This window comes from Rhinopithecus roxellana, chromosome 4 (genome assembly GCF_007565055.1).
Source record: "Rhinopithecus roxellana isolate Shanxi Qingling chromosome 4, ASM756505v1, whole genome shotgun sequence".
Classification (NCBI taxonomy): domain Eukaryota; kingdom Metazoa; phylum Chordata; class Mammalia; order Primates; family Cercopithecidae; genus Rhinopithecus; species Rhinopithecus roxellana.
The window spans coordinates 97,887,980-97,904,216 of NC_044552.1; the positions used below are offsets into that span (position 1 = coordinate 97,887,980).

The window sequence follows — 16,237 nt, forward strand, 5'->3', positions numbered from 1 at the left end:
GAGCAGTAAGCAGAAAGATCAGATGAACCTCGTGATGCTTTCTTTAAAACATCTTTTTGAGACAGGGCCTCACTTTCGTGCAGGCTGTGTGCAGTGGCACAATGAGGGCTTACCTCAGCTTAGACCTCCTGGGCTCAAGTGATCCTCCCATCTCGGCCTCGAAACTGCTGGGATTACAGGCCTGACCCACTGCACCTGGCCAAAAAAAAACAAAAGTTTTTCTTTGCCTTTTTCAAAATTGACCAACGAGGACTCTGGTTGCAGCTCGTTTTGCTGAAGTAGAACTTTTCAGGCTGGCGATTGTGCAGAAGTAATTGCTATTGCTCCTCCCTTTTACAGTTCATAAGAAGGCAACAAGTTCTTCTCCTCTACAGAAGGATTTTGCAAGCAATTCGGCAAGTTCCAAATGATTCTGATCGCAAATACCTGAAGGATTGGGCAAGGGAAGAATTCAAAAGAAATAAAAGTGCCACCGAAGAGGTGAGAACAAAATCATGGTGAGGACAGATCCTAACCCTTTTTATTGATCAGTGAATTTTTTAAGTTTAGCAGACATCTTGGAATATAGTGCCACTGAGTTGGTATATCTTGATCATTGCTTGTAATGTTACTGATTTTAAATGATATTTTAAAATTTAATATTACTGTATCTACACTCTTCAGCATCATCACTTGACTTTTATGTTGTACATTTTATATGTATGTATGTGGAAATCTTTTGCCTTTCCTAAAAGGCAGCAGTTCCAATACATAGTATTAGTTGTTGATTTTAACAAATAAAACGGTATAGCTATACCTTGTTTAACCAGGTAAAACAATAACCAGATTTCACTTTATTCTACAGGATGCAATCCGGATGATGATTACTCAAGGCAACAAGCAACTCAAGGAGTTAGAAAAATCACTTGCTTTAGCCAAATCTTAACTATAGCATTATTCTGAAGGATTTGCAAAGTCTCCATGTGTTTCTTTGCATTTAGGATTAACAATGGACTACACAAAGCCCAGTCTTTCTATTTGTATGTACAGTATTTGGTGATAGAGAGCAAAGGAAAACACATCACAACAGTTGTCTTAACACTGAAAAACATACCCTGCATTTTGAAAATGTTTATGAATGTCTCAGCAGTGTTTTAAAAAAGAAAAAACCACTAACAAATGGCCAGTAGATGCTGGACACTATCATTAGGGAAGTGTAAATCAAAACTACTAGGAGGCCGGGTGCAGTGGCTCACGCTTGTAATCCCAGTACTTTAGGAGGCCAAGGTAGGTGGATCACTTGAGGTCAGGAGTTCAAGACCAGCCTGGCCAACATGGTGAAACCTCATCTCTACTAAAAATACAACAATTAGCCTGGCGTGGTGGTGCATGCCAGTAGTCCCAGCTACTTGGGAGGCTGAGGGAGGAGAATCACTTGAACCCAGGAAGTGCAGGTTGCAGTGAGCTGAGATCATGCCACTGCACTTCAGCCTGTGTGACAGAATGAGACTCTCCCAAAAACAAACAAACAAAAAAAACCCTGAGATTCACATTCACTAGAATGGCTGTAATTAAAAAGAGAAATAATAGTAAGTGTTGGTGAAGATGTACAGAAATTAGAGAACCCTCATACATTGTTGGTGGGAATGAATGTAAAATGGTGTAGCCACTTCAGAAAACAGACTGTCAGTTCCTCAAAACATGAAACAGCTGCTGTATGGTTTAGCAATTCTACTCTTATGCCCATACCCATTATTTGGCACTAAAAAGAAACAAATGACATACATGCTAAACATGGATAAAGCTTGAAAATGCTAAGTGAAAGAAGTCAGTCACAAAAGATCACATGATGACTCTATTCATACGAAATGTCCAGAATAGGCAGGAAGCTTAGTGGTTGTCTAGGCTTGCTGTAGATGAAATGGAGTAACTGCTAATGGGTGTAGGGTTCCTTTTCAGGGTGATGAAAATATCCTACAGTTAGCTTGTGGTGTAGGCTGCACAACTCTGAATACACTCAAATCCACTGAATTGTACATTTTAAATGTAAGGAATGAGTTGTATCTCAATAAAGCTGTTATTTAAAAAACAAAAAACAATAACTGAGGTGTAGGACTGAAAGTATACTGACACCAGGAGATAGCCTGGAACTTTCCCGAAAAATCCTGCATTATCCCTGAGGGTTGTTCAGGTACGTTCTTCACATGTGTCATAGTTTCGTAGAGGACTCATCAAAAAGTTCACCACTGGGCATGTAGCTCTTTGCTGGAAGAGAAAGAGAAGCTTAATGAGCACATTGAAGCACTTACCAGAAAGAAGAGGGAAGACTTCTGGATGAAACCTCTGTGAGTACCTTAACATTCACATGGAAGTAGTAAAAATAAGATTCTGGGTGCAGTTCTCCTCCAGTGACAGGAAAAAAAGAATTTGAAGAATACGTTAGAGACAAATACATTACAACCAAAGTTGACTTCAGGGCACTTTTGAAGGAGACCAAATTTATAACAAATAATTTAGTGAAAGATGTGAAAGTGAAAGCTTGTGGAAAATGTTGGAATCATCCATCCTGAAAATTGAAGTCCTCTGTTCATCAACAGAACAGCTAAGAAGCTAATCTAAGAATGACCAGCACCTGAAAGATGTAGACAACATTTTGCAGAATGATAAATGGTATCCAGTACTGGACTGTGCCTGAGGAGAGGCATCAACTGAATGTGGATGTTGGTGACCTGGACTGTCAGGGTCCACCTCTACCTCCCAGAGCCTCAGAGCCCACGAGACAAAATAATTCTGAATACTGTTGCATGGGGGTAATCTACTAATTCAAAGTGCTTACCTGTGCCAATTTTCAGGTTTTTATGTAGGTAAGTATTAACCTGTTACAAAATAATCTGATAGGAGAAGCATTTGTGACATTTCTGAACAGAGAACACTTTGGAAATATTTTTGTGTGACATGATTGATAAATACAGGCTATCTCTAGTAAATCTAAAATCTTGAAACTCAAAATCATCCTTTTATGGGTGTAGAAGTCAGATTTAATGATGCTTTTCCTAACAGTGGTGTGCATGGAAAGGTTTTCATTGAAGAGCCTATGTGGTTTGCATTTGCAAGATGCAACTAGCACAGACTCCAAGAAAAACCTAAGTTTTTTTGTTTGTTTGTTTTTTAAAGCAGGCAAGGCCAGGCACGGTGGCTTCCGCAAGTAATCCACACTTTGGGAGGCTGAGGCAGGAGGATCTCTTGAGCTCAGGTGTTTGAGAACAGCCTGGGCAACATAGTGGGACCCTGCCTTTACAAAACATTAAAAAATGAGCTGGCAAAGTGGCAGGTGTCTGTCATCCCAGCTACTCAGGAGGCGGAGGCGGGAGGATCGCATCTAGCACAGGAGGTTGAGGCTGCAGTGAGCCATGAATACGTCACTGCACTTCAGCCTGGGAACAGAGCAAGACCCTCCCTTCCTCCCCCGCCTCCCCGCCCCCAGAAAAAAGCAAGACACTGAAAATTGAATAATCTGTCAGAGGCGAAAAGTACTGCAATGGACATGCTTTTACATCATCTCTAAAGAACAATTTAATTTCCTCACTTACATGCTTTGCTTATACCCTCTGAATTATAGGCCAATCTTGTTGGTTAACCTAAGGTATTTAGCAGTTTCTTCTAAGGTATGGAGCCACAATCATTATAAAGTTGGTCTGAATCAAACTGCCAGTGATTTTTATGGAGGAATGAAAAAAAAAAAAAAAAAAAAAACTGCTGGTGAAACACACTTTATCATGAAGCAATCTTTGTCAGTACTCTGGATTAGACAAATTACTTTCTGGATGTTTCCTGAAAACTGTTACTTTGTTTAAATGTTAAACTTTTGTTCCTAAAGTGTAAGATGTTTGAATGTCAGTTTATGTATTTGAACCACAATAAATTGATCCTTTTATAGTAAAAAGGTTTTAAGTACAGAGCTTTGTAGCATAAGAAGCGGCTAGGCCGGGCGCGGTGACTCAAGCCTGTAATCCCAGCACTTTGGGAGGCCGAGACGGGCAGATCACGAGGTCAGGAGATCGAGACCATCCTGGCTAACACGGTGAAACCCCGTCTCTACTAAAAAAATAAAAAAAAATTAGCCGGGCGAGGTGGCGGGCGCCTGTAGTCCCAGCTACTCGGGAGGCTGAGGCAGGAGAATGGCGTAAACCCGGGAGGCGGAGCTTGCAGTGAGCTGAGATCCGGCCACTGCACTCCAGCCTGGGTGACACAGCCAGACTCCGTCTCAAAAAAAAAAAAAAAAGAAAAGAAGTGGCTAAAGCTATTTGTTATATAAGTATTAATTGCCCCTATGTCATTCCCCCCTTTTAAAATGTGCCATCAGGGCCTGGCATGGTGGCTTACGCCTGTAATCCCAGCAATTTGGGAGGCTGAGGTGGGTGGATCACTTGAGGTCAGGCGTTCAAGACTAGCTAGGCCACTAGCTAGCCTAGCCTGGTGGTACACGCCTGTCATTCCAGCTACTCAGGAGGGCTGCCTCATCTTGAACCCGGGAGGCAGAGGTTGCAGTGAGCCGAGATCACACCACTGCACTCCAGCCTGGATGACAGAGTGAGACTGTCTCAAAAAAAAGTAAAAATGTGCCCTCAAGTTAGAAATTTTAAATTCATGGTACAGTGTCATAAATGTGCCTGCAAGAAACACACAGATGACTTTTTTGAGACAGTCTCTGTTGCACAAGCTGGAGAGTGGCACGAACATGGCTCACTGCAACCTTGAGCTCCCAGGCTCAAGAGATCCACCTGCTTCAGACTTTCATGTATCTGGGACCACAGGCATGTGCCACCATGACCAGCTAATTTTTTTACTTTTCGTAGAGAGGAGGGGGAATCTCACTTTGTTGTCAGGCTAGTGTCAAACTCCTGGGCTCAAGCAATCCACCTGCCTGGGTGCCCAAAGTGCTAGGATTACAGGTGTGAGTTTTTATTTTTAAAGAGACAGCCTTACTTAATTCTGTCACCCAGAATGGAATGACTTCCTAAAATTGCAGACAGCAGAACGTATTCCTTGATGTTTATAAAATGTAGTCATATCAAAGGGAAAGAGTATTTCTCCTTAAATAAAATTACAAATAAAAAATGTATATTGTACTCTTACTCATAAAAGGTATTGTAGAATATGAAACGTTTTTCAAACTGGTTTTGTCTTTGATTGACTTTTATAATCCACACTTCAAAGAAGAAATGCATTTAACTTTTAAGAATAACTTAGTCAAAAAGTATAACGCCTTGCCTTGCATAACCTTTATTGCAAATGATGTTTTGTCCTTCCCCTTTGTCCAGTATTTTCCAAATGGTCAACAGTTTAAACATTTAAGCTTGCACTGAGAAACCTTGCCACATTTCAGCAGTTTTGTTTTGCTTTTGGTGGAGAGCAACTGATCGCGACTTTACAGCCAATGTATTTACTCTAATTTATACTTTTATAGATACAAGGTAACGTGTAGCTGGGTGAAGGCACTCAGAAGCCATAAAATGTGGTCAACCACAATAAATTAAAACGTAAGCTAAACAAAGTATTCACACTTTCATTTCTTTAATAAGGAATTTAAGATCCATAGTATCTTAAAGTTTAATGCTTGGAAGAGGCACAAATTCAAGGTGATAAAAATATTAATTAGAAGACATAATATGCCTCAAGTATATCAACACTTGACTCCACAAACAAGGCATAACCGTGAAAACAACACTTCCTTTATTTTGGGCTCCCGAAATCAAAAGTAAGATTAGAACTAATACATTTAATCTTTCACAGATATTTAGTATACTCAATAATGCACTAACAATTTCTTTTAAAAAACACTAATATTGTACAATGTTTCTGTTTTACATTAATTTTTCCCACAGCTGTTGAAAATTTCAGCCTTGATTTGAAACATGACCTGCATGACAGGCTATAAATTGTCAATAGTTCTGTTTCTTTGGAAAAGTGCAGTTGTGGCATTTACTCATTTTAGCAGATAGCTAAAAGGGAAAAATAAGGAAAAATATACACTGGACCTGCAGTTAAGTTTTTGACAATGCCAAGGATCAAAAACAGACGAAAACAACATTTGTTGAAGATGAAAAGGTATTGCATTGGTCTTAATAGATGTTGCCGTCTCTGGGTAAGGATGCTGACTGAGCATGTTCTGTGTCTTCACCTCTATGTGTTTTCTCTTCTACAACAGACCTCCAAGAGACAAGATCCATGTAGTCAGCCCACACTAGGTCCATTTGACCTTTCTCATTCTTCTGTAGTCTCTTCCCTGATGACTTTTGACAAAAATACTCAGTTCACAATATTAGCTGCCTGCTTCTGATGGGCAGGAGGTATATAATCAAAATACTCCCACCAAAGCACTCTATGGTCTAGACTTTATACTTAAAATTTAGTTTTCAGCATTCGTCAACAAGGATACCTTGACGTAACAGGAGATATTTTGGTAAGTGAAAATAATTGCGGCTTGGAACACAGCTTACTGAACTCAGGATTTCATTTCTTTTGAGTATTAGGCAGTTCTCAGTAAGTTGATGTATACTGAGGAATGATTCTAAAGAGGTTAGTGATATCCTGTTTGAGAACAGATTTAGAAAACTGAAGGTACTCTCCAGCTCTACAATTCTGTATTAGGAACAATAGGGAAATGAGAAAGTGCCTCTATATTGCAATCTAGTGAGTCTCTGGGGGAAGACTGTCTACCTGTGTAGTAGTTGAGAACAAGACAAGCTCTCAAACACAAGAAAATCAACTTGAAATAACATCAAATTCAGCCTGGGCAATATATTGAGACCCCATATCTACAAAAAATTAACCGGGACTGGTGGCACATGCCTGTAGTCCCAGCTACTTGCGAGGCTGAGGCAGGAGGATCGCTTGAGCCTGAGAGGCCAAGACTGCAGTGAGGTGTGATCACGCCACTGCACTCCAGTCTGGGTGACAGAGCAAGATCCTATCTCAACAAAATCAAACAAAAACACCAAATTCATTCCATATTCAGGTCTGTAACAGTGACATGTATGTACTGAATTATATTTTTTTTCTTTTAGGAATGTCTTTATCTATGGATTGTCATTATTAAAAAAAACAAAAAACAAAACCCAAAACTGTGAGCTTGACAAAGGGAATAAAAGCATACTTTGTTTTTCTTGGTGTCCCCATGTTAATAAGTCATTTCTTCTCTTTGGCTCAATGAGCAGTATTGTATTCACAATTACATTCAATAGTCACTAGGTTCCTGTGTCTATAGAAATAGAATTGAAGTTTCTATGCATACATGAGATATTGAGGAGATGAATATAAATCCCATATTCCAAAAGACAAGAAGCTTGTCCAAAGTTTCAACATATCCAAGCTACCTTTACAACTTTGTTTCTGCGTTTATATTTCATTATGGAGCAAAGTAAAGTCTTCAGGCCTCCATGAAGCTGGGGAACAGTGGCGCCTAAGTTGAGTTACTGAATATTTTACCTTGACATAGTCACTGCAAAGCAGTAGAAAACTTTTGAGGTTCTTTAATGACAATTCAAAATGAAATACTTTCAAAAAATAGCCTTATACTTTATAAAATGTAGAGCAATAATCTCAAATTCAGAAAGGTATTCTGATATAATTGGGTTTGATTAGGAATAGGTTATAAATCTTCAGGTAATTGTTACATGAATGTTTTTTCCATTAATCTGCTTTAAAATCACTATAACTGATTTTTTGACTGAAAATACAGAAAATATCAAACAATTTGAATCTTTCTCATTTGATCTCATTGTTTCCAGAGCTGTTAGCCAATTAATCATTATTTAAATAAACTGACTTTTCAATAAATTTTATCATAAGATATATTGGATCTTGTGACATCATGAAAATATTTCTCCTCAAAAATCTAGTAACTTTTCATGGATTAAAATGTCAACAGTTGGAGAATTACAAATTTGAGAAAGAGGGTTTATTTAGCACATCTCAAGAGTTACAGCTCTCTTACAGAAAGACACTTGTCTAGGCACAGCAGGTGTGTTCAAATTTATATGAATGACTACTTGAGTTCAGACGGGATTGTTTTTCTTGCTTTTGACTTACATTATTTCACACATCTTGAATTTTAGAGTCTAGGCTTACACATCATCCAGTTTCTTGGCATGGCTTGCTTAATCTGAGCTTTCAAACTTCAGATTAACCTGGACTAAGGCTAAGAGTTTATAATGAAACCCAAAACTAAGCAAGCTTCCCCTGGTTTCAGTTTAATTGTTGAGGTCTTCATAACTTCCGGGCATAGGAAACATGTACCTGGCATATTGTAGAATTAGTGATTTTTTTTTAAAAAGGCCAATCTGCAATATATACAATAGATGACTCCTTGGGCATAGCTGTTATGCAGTTGCAAAACTGGAAATCTTCAAGAATCCTTTCGTGTTTCCTCTTTATTGGTGCTAATTTTCCTTCTGCACCCTAGTCCTTAGTTTGGCAAGTTCCTCTTCTAAACTTTTAATGTGTTCCTTCAATGTAGCCTTGTCTTGCTGGGCTTTCTGATTGGCTTGGCTTCGTGCTTCTTCAATCTTCCTTTCATACCACTTTTCCATCTGGGTAGAAACAGCCTCAAAAAAATACTGGGTAAGCTCCAGAGCTTGGGAGGTGTCCCGGATGTGCGGGCCAGTCTGCTCGCCGCCTGCTGCTGGTGGCGGCTGCCCACAGGTGCCGCTGGCTGTGGGTTGCTGGGCACGATGCCTTGTTGGCCCACTCTTCCCCAGCTTCTTAGTTTGAGTGCCTCTGTTGATGCAGGGCCCAGCCTGGTGATCAGATCTGGCTGCCTCATTCATGGGTAGCAAGGCTGTCTGGACCTTGACATTCCTCAGTCGGGAGCCTGTACAGTCAGAAGAGGACAGCTCCTGCTGGAGTCTCTGGGTAGCAGTGGAGTTGAGGGCCTTTTCTTTGGGCCTAACCACTGGAGGGGAGCTGTCAGAAGCTGCTGCTGGACCTGCAGTCACCACTGATTGATCCACACCTGGTTTCAGAAGGAAAACAAACATGAGGGCAAATCCACATTCACACAGTCATATGGCTGTGGGTCGGTATTTGAGAGTCTTAAGGATCCTGCAAATCACCAGTCTTCGCCATCACCACACACCACATGTAACGTCTCCTCTGAGCCTTTTCTCACCTTTCTGTTCCTCCCTCCCACTTTGTCTCCTCTCATGATCACTGTGGCTCGTCAGAGCTTTCATGGATTCTGTGTTAGCCACACTGGTACCATTTAAGCCAAAAAAGTTGCTAGCTTTTCCTTCAGCCTGCCTCAATCTACCTGACAAGGCTCTGGTCCTGTTTCCTGATGCCTGAGGATGATGCCACTCACCAAGTGTCTCAAAGCAGATTTGGACATTTATCTATGAGAACATGTATTTCCATTCTCTAATGTCTGGGCCTATTCCCTACCAGTGTACTAATTGCTTGACCCAAGCTCCAATTAGGAAAGGAGGCCCCATTTTCCACACCCAGAGCTCCAGGACAAGCTCCAAGAGTAGTCCTAGCATAAAACATTTTCCTGGGATGTTTCCCCATGTTGTTGGCACAAAGATGAAAACACAGTTCCAGAGATGGCCTGTGGTAACACAAAACACTTACATCAAAATCCCCCACTGAGGCCTAGTTACCCAGGCTCTGCATGTCCTCAAAATTGTCATTATTGAGTATAATCACTGTGGCTAATGTAAAGATGGTTTGCTTGCAGCAATTCCTATCTAGCACCAGGGGCAAGTTCGATGTAAGAACTACTATTTAATGAGGATTTGCATAGTTGGACAAAAGTAAAAGGTAGATCAAAGAGAAGAAAGAGGTAAAAGGCACAAAAGGCAAGGGAGGAAGAGCCCTGCTGAGGAGACTGATGGCTCTTCATCACCTCTCATCTTTGGGGTCCACTCTGATACCATCAACACCGTACTCAAAGCAATGTTATCACCAATCAACAATTCTTTAATTCCTTTATTCAAATAAGTTTGAGCACATAAATGAGTGCTTCATTACTATATAGCAACTGAGTATACGGTTAAGAGCAAATACAGTCCTTGCCCCTACAGGGTGCGCTCGACCATCCAGTGTTTCCCGCAGCCGCATCATACGGACTCTGCCTCTCAGTGCGGAGAGAACAGGAGCTGCTGGTCGTGTTCCTTTTGGATCAAAGGGCTCTCTGTATGTGGGTTACCTGTAGAGGACTCGCAAGTAGATGGTGTGGATTTAGCTCTGCAAGCCCTAGCATCTCCAGAAAGCTTCTGCTCCAGATTCTGAATCTTTAACATGCACCAAGTTTTTAATTCATCCACCAAGGAGATCTAAAAAACAAACAAACAAACAAAAAACCAAAAACCCACAAATAAGTAACAGAAGAATCAAGTGAATTTGATACATGGTTTATGAATTAAAGCATCAAGGATGGACTTTTCAGTTATAACAGCTGAGGATACCATCTAACCCAAAAGTTATGGCTTGCCCACTGCTATGGTTTGGATATTTGAGCCCTCCAAATCTCATGTTGAAATTTGATCCCCAGTGCTGGAGGTGGGGCCTCATGGGAGGTGTTTGGGTCAAGGAGGTGAATGCCTCATGACTGGCTTGGTACCATCCTCACAGTTAGTGAGTTCTTGCTGTTAGTTTATTTTCTATTTTTTTTTTTTTATTTTTTTGAGACGGAGTCTCGCTCTGTCACTCAGGCTGGAGTGCAGTGGCAGAATCTTGGCTCACTGCAAGCTCCGCCTCCTGGGTTCATACCATTCTCCTGTCTCAGCCTCCCAAGTAGCTGGGACTACAGGCGCCGCCACCACGCCCAGCTAGTTTTTTTGTATCTTTAGTAAAGGTGGGGTTTCACCGTGTTCGCCAGGATGTTCTCAATCTCCTGACCTCGTGATCCGCCTACCTCAGCCTTCCAAAGTGCTGGAATTACAGGCATGAGCCACCGCACCTGGCCTCTCTATTACTTTCTGAAAGAGCTAGTTGCTTAAAAGAGCCTGGCACCTCCCTCCTGTCTCTCTTGCCTCTTCTCTTGCTAGGTGATCTGTGCACACCAGCTCCCCTTTACCTTCTACCATGAGTGGAAGCTTCCTGAGGCCCTCACCAGATGCGGATGCTGGCACCATGCTTCTCGTACAGCCTGCAGAACCATGAGCCAAAGAACTCTCTTCTTTGTATATTACCCAGCCTCGGGTACTCCTTTATAGCAACACAGACAGACTGAGCCACTCTCCTATAGGCCACAGCAGGCACCCAAGCAGAGCTATCTACAATCTTCATTAAGTGACTTAGAGCCACCTTAAACTCAACCACCCGAAACCACCCAAATCTTCCAAACCAAGTACTTCTGGTTGCTTACAAAGCCTGAGTTCTCACACACCCACTGTACCCATTCCATGTCTATTATCTTGGTGAGACAGTAAACTCCCAGAGGGTAGAAACTATGTCTTGTTCTAAAACTGTAATGGCCTAACAAATAAACAATACATGGAATGAGTTCGGGACAGAAATGGCATCTTCCCCAGCATGTTCGGTCTTCATCTGTGGCCAGCACATTCAGCCATGGACATAAACAGAACTACAGGTTATTTTCTATTAACCTCATTTCAGTATTATAAAAATAATACACTACATAATGCAAAAGCTCTTAGGGAATCTCAGCCTCCGAGTTTTCAGTGGCAGGCCTGCCTGAGCTCAGTGGGCCTGTGTGGTAAATCACAAGGACTGGCAGATGCTGGTTCCTACCTGCCGTTTCTCCCCTTCATGCTTCTCCGCGTCTGAGTGCTGTTGCAGGCGGTTCAGGCACTCCGTCCTCTCTGCAGAGAGTCGCTCAACCATCAGCTTGTCCAAAACACGCATCTAGGAGTCAAGGGGAGCAGAGTGCAAGACTGAGATGATCTCAGGGTGAGCCCTGGTTTCTCAGCTCCTGCAGAGGGGCTTGGGGAACCAAGTAGGAGCCCCTGTACGCAAACTTCAACCCTTTATCCGATTCCATTTGCATATAGGACTCATGGAACTTTTTCAGAATTCTTGAGCATGCTTCTATGAGGCCAATGTTTCTTTTTTCAAAAAAAATCTCATTTGTTAAAGTTTAAGAGGTATAAGGACTATGAATATACAGGCCAGGCATGGTGGGTCATACTCCCACCACCTGAGGTCAGGAGTTCGAGACCAGCCTGGCCAACATGGCGAAACCCCGTCTCTACTAAAAATACAAAAATTAGCTGGGTGTGGTGGCACATGCCTGTAGTCCCAGCTACTTGGGAGGCTGAGACAGAACAATCATTTGAACCTGGAAGGCAGAGTTTGCAGTGAGTCAGGAAAAAAAAAAAAAAAAAAAAAGAAACTCTGAATATCTAGTAAATCCACAACCTGAGCCCATGCAGGCCTTGTAGGCCTTAAAACATTATTTCCCAGACTACTGTAAGGAAAAACTACAACTCAAAGTATGGAGATTTTCTCTTCCCCAACCCCCACTTTAAAAAATGTTAGTGGTTGCCTACAAGGCAGTCAAATGAGCTTTTATCCAGCTTTTCCAGTGAGCAAATATTTTTGGTGCTTCACTGGAAGTAAAGTATGTAAGACGAGTGTAGAAGGAACTTAAAGGATTGCTTCAGAGAACAAGCAGTTGTCACTTTTTAATCACATTTCCTTCTGAAGTCCCCTTCATCTTGGCATTTCCTGTGGGACCCCCACACCTAGGAGGGCCAACCTTTCACTGCTTTGACAAGGACCAAAGAATGAAAGAACTACTGTTAGGAAGAGCCAATCCGCGAAGGCCCACTGGTGAGCTCCCCTCCTGTCAGGAACACGTGTGGCATTCCACACCCAGATATTCAAAACATTAAAAGAAACATCAGTTCTGGAGACGTGGTGGGCACCTTCTGTTTTCCTCTTCAGTCCATGTTTTCCTGTGTACTGTGCTCCTCCTGCTTTCTAGGATTGGCCTACTCTCCCCACTCCCTTAACCTCTTCCTCCAGGTGGCTGTTCTCAAGAGCAGCCATAGGTAAACATTGCTTTGTTCACAGGTCACACTGACTGGCTCAGGTATGAGCATCTGACCCAAGGGGGCCAGGGTCCTTTCTCAGCGATTTGGAAGGAGGACGAAGATTCTATACCCCAATCTGTCACTCCCTTGAACTGAATCGAGGCCCTTGAGGTTTCCCAACATTCATCTCTCATTCCTCCTTCAGCTTAGAGTAGGCCAAGTAGGGTTTTTATACACAAACAGTCTGCACTAATCTACTATTGCCCTAACAAAATATTTTTTAAATGGCCTTTCTATAAAATACAGATAGCAAATAAGCCTTAAAAATGTTTAATCTTACCAGTAAACAGGGAAATAAAACTTAAACAGTAAGATGTCCTTAATCAATTTGGCAAAAACTTAAAAAAAAAAAAAAAAATAGGCAGGGCATGGTGGATCACGCCTAAAATCCCAGCACTTTGGGAGGCCGAGGTAGGTGTGTCGCTGGAGCCCAGGATTTTGACACCAGCCTAGCCAACATGGTGAAACCCCATCTCTACCAAGAAAATAACAAAAATTAGGCGGCTATGGTGGTGTCTGCCTTAGTCCCAGCTACTCAGCAGGCTGAGGTGGCAGAATCACTTGAACCCACAAGGTAGAGGCTGTAGTGAGCTGAGATTGCCACACTGCACTCTAGCCTGGGTGATGAAGGCAGACGCCATCTCAAAAAAGAAAAACTGTAACAAATATTATTTTAGGAAAACCGAGAAAATCTGAATATGGACTGGATAACATTTTCTCAGGTGTGAAAGCAATATTGTTATGAAGTTGAAAGTGTTATTCTTATTCTAAACATTCTGAAATATTTAGAGATGCCCCGTCAGGACAGTCTGCAACTAAATCTGAAATAGTTCAAGAATTAAAAAAAATATGTGTCAGAGAGATAAGGCAAATGTAGCAACATATTAACTGGCTGACTGCAGGGATTATATGCAAGCATTCATTCCATTATTCTGTGAACTTTTCTGTATGTTTGAAAACTTTTAAAATAAAAAGTTGGGAAAAGAAAAAAACATAATTATTCTAATTTTGTATGCAGTGGGAAAGGAGTGTAGCAAAAATTGACAAATAGAAAGACATAGAAAAAGACTTAAAGAAGATAAACCCCAATTTTTTTTTTTTTTCTAGATAGAGTCTCACTCTGTCGCCCAGGCTGGGGTGCAGTGGCATGATCTCCGCTCACTGCAACCTCCGCCTCCCAGGTTCAAGCAATTCTTGTGCCTCAGCCTCCCGAGTAGCTGAGATTACAGGTGTGCGCCACCACACCAGGCTAATTTTTGTATTTTTAGAAGAGGCAGGGTTTCACCATGTTGGCCAGGCTGGTTTCGAACTCCTGACCTCAAGTGACCTGCCCACACTGGCTTCCCAAAGTGCTGGGATGACAGATGTGAGCCATCATTCCCAGCCTAAACCCAAATATTAATAGCGCTTTTTGGCACAGTGGGCTTATAGGTGACTTATTTTCCTAATTTTCATATTTCTAAAAATGCTCTGTAATGGGGCTATCTTATTTTTATAATGAGAAGCAATTTAAACATGTTCTTTAAAAAGCTGAACTAAATGTGCTTTAACAAAATCACAAAAGCAGAAGCAGGCCTCTTCCATGACAGCCCATTTGGACATCCCAGGGTAGAAGGGTGTGCTGAAGTCAAAGTCGGCTCCTGAGTTCATGTTCCGCCAGAACACTTTGCAGTTAGGAAGCTGGGCCTCAGGACATACTTGGTGCTGGGCCTTATTCTCCATCTGCCCCAGCTTTGTATTCATTTTGTCCTGAACTGATCCCAGCTCTGCTTTTATCTCCTCCACAGTAGCCTCCAACTGATTCTCCAGCTTGTTGATTAGAGGTTCACATCGACAACCATTTATTGGTGCCTAAGAGAGAAACAAAAAAGTTCGTTCCTTCAACAAGTATGTTTTGAGCACCCACCGTGTGCCAGGCAGTATACCAGAGGATAGAGATGATGGAAGAGATAGGCTCATCCTTGTCGTAACTTTGGAACATCTTATAGGGGAAGCTTTGGGGAAGAAGATTCAGAGGGTAAGATATGGTCCCTCTCCTCAGGTGCTTTTATATACCCTGGGGCCTCAAGATACCTAGTCACCTGAGGATGGTGCAGCAAGCTCTGCAGCTACACACACACCTCTGATCTGCACCGTGCCGGTGGGGAGGCCATCTGGCTTACCTTCAAAGCTTGTGCTTAACTAAGTCAATGCCTAAAGTGGCTATCAGCCCCCAGGAATGCCGTTACACAAAAACCCTTGCTGAAGGCCTATGTTCCCTTCTCCTGACAGTGCTTAGCAAGTACCTGCATCACTTTCCCATCCTTGCCCCGGTACAATGTGTAGAGCTGGTATGCCCTGAACTCATGGGGTGGGGGCGGGGATGAACACCGATGCCTGTTCCTCTTTTTAGGGTGATTATGAGCATGCAGGTTCTTCTGGTGTCCAGGCTGTTGGTCGGCTGGTGGGGTGGGATCAGAAAATGCTGATACCTGTGGGAGAGGAAGAGACAACACCCCTGAATGCTTTGACCTTTGCAAGACTGACACCAGTCAGTGGCGCCCATGTCACCCCATTTGGGCAAAGAGCCCCACTTTGTTTCACCTCATGGTGTTCTACTCCAAGCCACATACGTCAAAAGAAACATATCAGCACATTCACCTTGTGTCTGATGTTAACCAGATTTAACTTCTGTGCTCTGGCTCCAAATCAGCCAGCCAAGTGAGGAGACTTTTTAGCTGACGGGCATGACACTCTGCCAGGACCCTTGCCACCCTGCCTCCCAGCCACCCCCTGGGCTGCTTTCTGTGTCTCCTGACCTTGGGCCTTGACTTTCTCCTCCTGTCATCCTTTGCTCTGGGTTCTGGAGAGACTGACAGGAACTCTTCTCTGGCTGCTTCTTTTCTGGCCACAGCCTGTTCACTGCTGGGGGTGTCTCCTGCTGAGACACTGCCCTACAGTAGGAAAAAGCCCAGAGACCTATTGTGTTTGCTTCCTTGGCCTTTTTCACTAATAGGGTCAGATTTTCTTTGCAAGATACCATATAGTAAGGGACCCACGGGAACCTTTGCAGATGACATAGATTTCAGACATAGGAAACACTGCTTGGTGGTCTTAACATAGAATGCTTTTCCTGGTTGGTTGAACATTTGGCTTTTACTGTATTTATTAGGTCCTAAGCTAAATATATTCCTGGGTCTAATTCGATGCTGTAGAACACC

The 16,237-nt window shown here is 42.3% G+C and overlaps 2 protein-coding genes across 5 annotated transcripts in view; one reads left to right on the forward strand and one right to left on the reverse strand.

The window, feature by feature from the left end:
- LYRM2 (LYR motif containing 2) overlaps positions 1–16,237 on the forward strand; it is a 38,570-nt gene that overhangs the window by 534 nt on the left and 21,799 nt on the right. Inside the window, exons 2-3 of one of the 2 annotated variants that reach the window (XM_010357765.2) lie at positions 340–480; positions 845–2,982. In XM_010357765.2, coding sequence (XP_010356067.1) covers positions 340–480; positions 845–925 — 222 coding nt within the window. In that variant the 3' untranslated portion in view covers positions 926–2,982. Of the gene's footprint in view, positions 1–339; positions 481–844; positions 2,983–16,237 lie in introns of those variants that run through there. The other variant, XR_747357.2, reaches the window with a different exon arrangement.
- The window catches only part of ANKRD6 (ankyrin repeat domain 6), a 215,185-nt gene continuing 204,637 nt past the window's right edge, over positions 5,690–16,237 (reverse strand). For all 3 annotated transcript variants that reach the window (XM_030928056.1, XM_030928053.1, XM_030928054.1), the window contains 6 exons: positions 15,836–15,970; positions 15,323–15,508; positions 14,736–14,888; positions 11,734–11,847; positions 10,187–10,313; positions 5,690–8,992 (listed from right to left, as the gene is read on the reverse strand). In XM_030928056.1, coding sequence (XP_030783916.1) covers positions 8,421–8,992; positions 10,187–10,313; positions 11,734–11,847; positions 14,736–14,888; positions 15,323–15,508; positions 15,836–15,970 — 1,287 coding nt within the window. In that variant the 3' untranslated portion in view covers positions 5,690–8,420. The remainder of the gene's footprint in view (positions 8,993–10,186; positions 10,314–11,733; positions 11,848–14,735; positions 14,889–15,322; positions 15,509–15,835; positions 15,971–16,237) is intronic.